The sequence below is a fragment of the Priapulus caudatus genome, unplaced genomic scaffold, assembly GCF_000485595.1.
Source record: "Priapulus caudatus unplaced genomic scaffold, Priapulus_caudatus-5.0.1 Scaffold5, whole genome shotgun sequence".
Taxonomy (NCBI): domain Eukaryota; kingdom Metazoa; phylum Priapulida; class Priapulimorpha; order Priapulimorphida; family Priapulidae; genus Priapulus; species Priapulus caudatus.
The window spans coordinates 604459-611795 of NW_014577066.1; the positions used below are offsets into that span (position 1 = coordinate 604459).

Sequence of the window (7337 nt, forward strand, 5' to 3'; positions counted from 1 at the left end):
CACACACACACACACACACGCACGCACGCACACACACACAAACACACACACATACATTCAAGAGCATTATTATATGTAAATCGTTGGCGCCGAAACTCAAGGTCAATGTTTTTTGTCTGCGCCATGTCCGACCATGGATTTTATCAGATATAGATCGTTTGCTATTCAACGCGAAGTGGATTCATTCATTGAATACGTGTTAAATTATATTAATATACGTCGTTAAATTATATTTCCGTAAATCCATAAATCCGTGGCATCCTGAATACAATTAGAATGCTAGTAATTACAAGATATCGATTACGATGAAATAGCATATACTTCGATTGCGCCGGATTAGATGTCATGTATGTAGTGTAGATAATAATACTGTACAAAATAAACACAAGAATGAGATGCGTCGTGTGTCTCGGTGTAGTCCTTGTGGGGATCTTGTACCTCCGAATGTATACAGACTGGTACGGACTTCTACCAATTAGGGGGCCTAAGCCACTCGGCCCCACACCGTTTCGTCACGAATACAGAAGCTGACATATGGAAAGATCTTTACAGAGAGGTGAAGCTTGAAGGCGATAAACCTCAATGCCCCACTTTGCCACCTGGATTTGGTAAGACATTGTGCTTGGCCATGCTATACTAAGGCAATTACCAATAGCACGTGTGTTAACCTATCCGTCGATTCGGAAGCGAGATAATCATGCCGTCTTAGATCTTATTGCATAGACATAGGTGAGTCAAGTTCACCCATTTTTGGAGGAGTTTTTAATGTGTGAATGCCAAAACGACAAATTGTGTATATTTTTGGTGCAGGCATTGTTTGGTTACAGCACTGATCATGATTTTATAGAGTATGTCACTTACTCTACGCGTTATTATTCCAGAGCCCTTAATTGGCTGAGCAGCAGTGTTTTATGGAAATGTACATTGATGACTTGCAGAAATATGAGATGGTATGGTATGAAAATTGCAGCTCATACTATAGATATACGTAGTATACAGTTAACGCACCATAATTAACATACACAAATGTAATTTGCTGTAAGATATTAATGCTATATATTGATTCTAATGGTAGGTGGCAGTAAGGAATAAGATTTTCTAATACGTTAATTTTATGCTGTATATCGTGATGGTAGGTGGCAAAAGTCATGCGGTCAAGTTGTCACTGGACAGCACCCAATGGGTGCAAATGGAATTGAAATTGGCCAGTGTTCAGCAAGGTGGAAGATGAAAGCCAGTGGATTGTCTGTCGCAACACAGGGTGGCTATCATTATTGTATACAGGTATGGATAGCATTGTTCAGTTAGGCCAAGTAGCATCTTATTGCATCTTACAAGTAGCACCAGTTAGTACGCCCCTGACCATTTTAAACGTGTAAGCTTGGCCGAAAAACATTACCTTGGCTGGCAACCCGACCAGCGACGCCAGCGCCATTCCAATGTACATTAGCATAGGAAAAGAATTTTGGCGGGATGCCGCTACACAAAATAAAAATTTCTTACTCTATATAAATCTAGACTCTATATTCTTGTTGTTTGTGCACAGCGGCGTAGCCTACATGCGGTGTACTTGTAATTGTATTATACAATTACAAGTACACCGCATGTAGGCTACGCCGCTGTGCATTTGTATTGTATATGTTGCTCACATATAAATATATAGAGACTCCTATATAGAGACTATACCTATATTCATTCTATGGCTACAGAGGAGCATTTTCACGGCATTTACATGAAATTATCAGTAATAATAGGCGAAAGAGAGTAGAGAAACATTAAGACTTTGGTAGTAAATACATTTCGTGTTTATTTACCATCATTTTATTATTGAAACGTTCCAAGTGCATGTGTTTCGACCGTGGCAAATTACATTATAAGGCGCATAATCTTCCCGAATTTCTCTATGTAGGCCTACTGTATGATAATAATTATGTAAGACGAATTGTAGTATATAGTAAAAAACTTCTTTTACATTGTAAAACTTTTAAGTGGCAACTTTCGCAGTCAGTGGCGAACTGTAGAAGTTCAGGAGCAAGTGTCGCAGTGATATCGCGTGGTTTATGTTGTTAAATATTTGGGGGGATTGCTTCCGATAGAAGCGGAGACGATCCTGATAACGCCACTAGGTCGCACTAGCAACCGACCCTTCCTCCCGCGCACAGGCACTTGGACACGTTTCGATAACAAATTTGAAAATGATTGTAAATAAACACGAAATGTATTTACTACCAAAGTCGCAATGTTTATGTATGCATATTCTCTATCGACTAATAATTCAACGTAAATGCCGTTTAAATGCATCCTCTGCAACACACTTAATTTCACCTTGTAACGCACGCCACTGTGCACAAACTCACAAAAGAATAGAGTTCGTGCAAAGTGGCGTGTGTGAGGTGAAATAATTGTGTATTATGGAAGAGCGTCTGAACTGCAATCACAGGAAACTTTCAAATAATAGGCGAAAGAGAATAGATTAACGTTGAGACTTTGGTAGTAATTATGTTTCGTGATTATTTGCCATCATTGAAACGCTCCAGGTTCCTGTGCTCCCGCGCAGTACCCACAGTAGCTCTAGTACTATAGCCCGCGTACAGTTGCCGCAGCGTTAACGCAGTACGCCTGCGGCAACTGTACGCGGGCTATACCCACAGTTGACGCAAGTACCGTACAGTCTCATTTTATGGCTGGATGCAAATTATACTCGAGTTGGGTTCATAAAACGTGAAAACGCATGAATAAGAAGAAAAATAGCAAGGAATTAAGCATTCAGATTGAGCACGAATAATTCCAATAGTGATTAGATATTCTAGCCGACTATATAAATAGCAATAAATTGCTGAACAGGAATATTAGCATAATTTATCTGAAATGTTAGAATGAAAATAAAGCGTTCTGGACTTGTGTGCCACTATTAGATTGACAATTTGATGTGCTTGATTTAGAGAAAAGATTGAAGCGGCTGCTGAAAGTGAAATAATAGAAATCTTGACAAGTTGAGTTCGTGCATGGTTGTCATAATGTAACCCATGGATCAACTATGACTCTACACTGGTTTCCGCGTTTACCGACCTAGACTTTTACACCAGATATATGGAAAAAATGACGCGTTTATGAGCCAGAAATTGTAGATGGGCTTTACTTGACGCTATAAGCGTCACATTAAGACGTGGTCACCGTTTGTCACCGCTTGTCAATTCAATACTGGCATGAGGTGCGACATGCCAAGCATTGCATCCTGTCGCCACCGTTTGCTGAATACAATACTTGGGTAAATACGATACGCGAATATCCGGTTCACCACGTGGCTTTGCGCACCCCCGGCAAAATGGGTTAGCTATACGCTCCTGCACATACGCGCAAGGTATTGGTAAGTTAGGTCACAATAGCTATGCTATATTTCAGACACTATTCTAACCCGCAGCTGGTTAGTAATACAAGCTAACAACTTTATGTTAGCGTGTGTTGCATATGAAAACGATGGCATTGGCCGGATTACTAACACAAAGACGACGAACAGTATCATTAGTACTGCTAATAATGGCGACGCTACTCTGCTTGAGGATACTCGGTCTGAAATTGTTTTACGTTTACTGTAATGATGGGATGGACCTCTGTCGACATACGATCGGACACACTTACACGGAACCAGCGCCCGCTCGTCATCCGACAAGCAGTAAAATCGTCAACGACGTCATCCCCATACTCACTAGTGCAGATGTGTGCGCAAAAAACAGCCCGCCGATCGTGATAGGAGTGTTATCGGCGGCGACTGCTGCGGGCGCGACAAGACGGAGGGCGATACGGGAGACGTGGGGAGGCGGAGAAAATGCTGCGGTCGCCGACAGCAACGTCACCATCGTGTTCGTGCTTGGAACGTGCGATAGGGACGTCACTCGGCAACGACTCGCCATCGAGGCGCGCGCGCACGGTGACGTCATCCAGGGCGCCTTCGCCGACACCTATCGCAACTTGACCATGAAGACGCTGTTCTTGCTACAATGGACATCGTCGCAGTGTCCGGACGCCACCTATCTGCTGAAAACCGACGACGACGTATTCATCAACGTCGACTCGCTACTGAAGCTGACAGGGAGCACTGCGCGCACGGGTGCGTTAATCGGGTGTATCAATCATGGATCTAAGGTCGTGCGCTCACCGGGCTCAAAGTGGCAAGTGTCGCGCTCACTGTACAGCGCCCCCTACTATCCGGCGTACGTGGGCGGGGCTGGCTACCTCATGTCAGCGGATGTTGTTAAGGCCCTGCATGCAGCCGCCATGCGTACTGCTATGATTCCCGTAGAAGATGCCTTTATCACGGGCGTGGTAGCAGCGAGGGTCGGTGTTGTTCCGCGCAATAATGATCGGTTTGCCAGGTACGGTGCTGTGAGGCGGACACCGTGTGAGGCTCAGTACGCAATTACTACTCATTTGCTGATGGGAGCAACCATGCCCGAATTGTGGAATATGACGAAGCGCGCTAAAACCACGAAATGTTAACGAGATCAATTATTCGAGTTTTAACGCGTTTGGCGAATCTTAACCTGTTCAATGTATAAAATCCCGACTACATTAAACTTTAGTTCGCCACAAATGGAACATTACATGTTTCGTTATTTTTGTCTCGGAGTCTCATTAGCTCACAAGCATTCGCCTGGCGAAACTCGTGGTTCCCTTCCTGCGAATCAAATAATATGAAAACCTTTTTTTTCACAATGGAGTATTAAATTTAATGTGCCGCGTATTAGCCCGGCAGATATGTGCAATATTTGAGGGAATTGTGATTTTTATGATACAAGCATGAGCTTTGGCACACGGTTAGAGCATGCCCCAAGGAAGATTTTTGGCTATAGGGCCATCGCATATTTGTCCCATGGCAACAATGAAGGGCTATTTTCCAAGATGGCCACCATTCAAATCAATTATCCTTCATTTTCAGCTAATATTCAACATAGAAACATGATCTTGGTGCCTAAACTAACATTATCGGGGTCAAGAAACACATTGCAATCAAAATCATTATCGGTCAAAAACCGCTATCTTGAATTTCAAGTTGGCCGCCATTCAAATCCATTATCATTTAATATTTCAGCTAATACTCAACATAGAAACATGATCTTTGTGTCTAAACCAACATTATCGGGGTCAATAAACCCAGTGAAATCAAAATCATTATTGGTCGGTGGCCGCCATCTTGAATTTCAAAATGGCTGCCACTCAAATCCATTATCATTTAATATTTCAGCTAATATTCAACATAGAAACATGATCTTTGTGTCTAAACCAACATTATCGGGGTCAAGGAACACATTGCAATCAAACTGCTTAATTAATTATCGGTCGGTGGCTGCCATCTTGAATTTTAAAACGGCTGCCATTCAAATCTATTATCATTTAATATTTCAGCTAATATTCAACATAGAAACATGATCTTTGTGTCTAAACCAACATTATCGTGGTCAAGGAACACATTGCAATCAAAATCATTATCGGTCGGAACCCGCCATCTTGAATTTCAAAATGGCCGCCATTCAAATCCATTATCCAATTCAATTTATTTTAATGCAATTCAATCACTTTATTTACACCTGACAATTACATTTTAAAGGTATCATATTGGTTCAACAAATTAATTAACAAAGGTAATAAATTTAAAGAGTTGTGAAGAGTCACAAGAGCTTGTGACCACAATAGATTTAAGTGTCAGTGTGCAGCGGCAGCAGGCAGTGTTTGTTGTAGATGAGCATTTGGACGGCATTTACAGGAAATTGTCGGCAATAATAGGTGAAAGAGAGTATAGAAACATTAAGACTTTGGTAGTAAATAGATTTCGTATTTATTTAGCATTATATTTTATTGAAACGCTCCAAGTGCCTGTGGTTGACATGGCCATCGTGGTAAAAGAATCGTTTGGCTCACCAGTTGTAATTTTTGCAAATTGGGGTAGGCCCTTTAAAATCGACAGGGGCGGTTGTTCGCCAGTTCGAATGCGTAAAACAGCAACATTTACCAGCTCCAGCATTAACCTATCTTTTGAGTTATATTACTCTTCGTCATTACCTAACATTGCTCAGGGTGCTCTGATATCTGCCAAGAAATATGTCCTTTGTTCGCTGAAAGGCAGGAAAAAACGCCGTTTAACCGACGATACTCACCTGTTTTCAACTGTTTCTCGCAATTGCGACGCTCGCGTATTTCACGTCATAGCATACCTCACACTCCGTACAGGCTGCAAAATTTGATCCCACGTCAAACTGGTCCGGGCCAGGACCGGGCTAGGCGCGAGCTACATCGCAGCGTACAGACACAAAATTCTGAAGCGTGCTAATTTGGCACGGGTTTATGGAAGGCCATTACCGCCAAAACCTACCTATTTTAATCGCGCTTAAAATGTATTTTAAGCGCGATTGAATTCCAGCCAATCAGAACAGTGGTTTTTAATCGCGATTAAAATAGATTTTAAGCGCGATTAAATTCCAGCCAATCAGAACAGTGGTTTTTAATCGCGATTAAAATAGATTTTAAGCGCGATTGAATTCCAGCCAATCATAACAGTGGTTTTTAATCGCGATTAAAATAGATTAATGCAGCGACCTGCAATATATACCTAATAAATAATAAAAAAATTATTTGATCACGAAAGAATTAATTTTTGCCGTTAAGTGTCGCTAGTATTATCGTAGTATATCGCGCTAATTTCGCATTTCAGTTTCTTTGATGTATGTTTGTTATTTTGTAGACAGTGGGATATTCAACCGTATACGGCAGAGTATCCACTTCCGCTATTTTACCGTACACCACATTTGCTTGGCTAGTATATTTATGACGTAATCAACATTACGTTCGAATCCCATAAGGTTTAGCTATCTAGAAAACGTTTAAGTTCAAATCCCATTTATTTCGACACATTTGTAGCCCCGTTTAATCATAGAAGCGTATACGGTTAAATAACCACTGCGTAAGTCTAATCTCTTATAAATTTGTTGGAGTAATAAACGGGATAACCACCCTACCGTTTGTACAGACTATGCCATATCTACCTCTTTGCTTGTCGTGGATCATTGACCCAAGAGCTGGACCCACACTACGACATTACGTTTTACGAAAACACGTTAAACGAGTTACGATCGGGGTATTGCCCACAGTCACAGTCTTCACACTAGCGAGTAACGTGGCGGTTTTCTCTCCACTGAATTATTCTAACAAAACAACAAAATGCAATGAAGACAACTTATAGCGCTTCGTGCAGGTTTCAAAAAGCAGTGTTCAATAGCTCCGTTGTATAGGGTAGACACTCACACTGCTCTTTAGTAGCTGGATACAGAAAATAACACGTTAAA

At 41.5% G+C, this 7337-nt stretch overlaps 2 protein-coding genes across 2 annotated transcripts in view; one reads left to right on the forward strand and one right to left on the reverse strand.

The window, feature by feature from the left end:
* LOC106804965 (tetratricopeptide repeat protein 24-like) overlaps positions 1–3756 on the reverse strand; it is a 25963-nt gene extending 22207 nt beyond the window's left edge. Inside the window, exon 1 of the mRNA XM_014806386.1 lies at positions 3708–3756. The gene's annotated coding sequence lies outside the window, so the exon portion shown is untranslated. The remainder of the gene's footprint in view (positions 1–3707) is intronic.
* On the forward strand, positions 3413–4664 carry LOC106804971 (beta-1,3-galactosyltransferase 5-like). Its single transcript, XM_014806399.1, has one exon. It carries the CDS (start codon positions 3469–3471, stop codon positions 4495–4497), a length of 1029 nt encoding a protein of 342 aa, XP_014661885.1. The 5' UTR covers positions 3413–3468; the 3' UTR covers positions 4498–4664.
* Positions 4665–7337: the final 2673 nt, after the last annotated feature.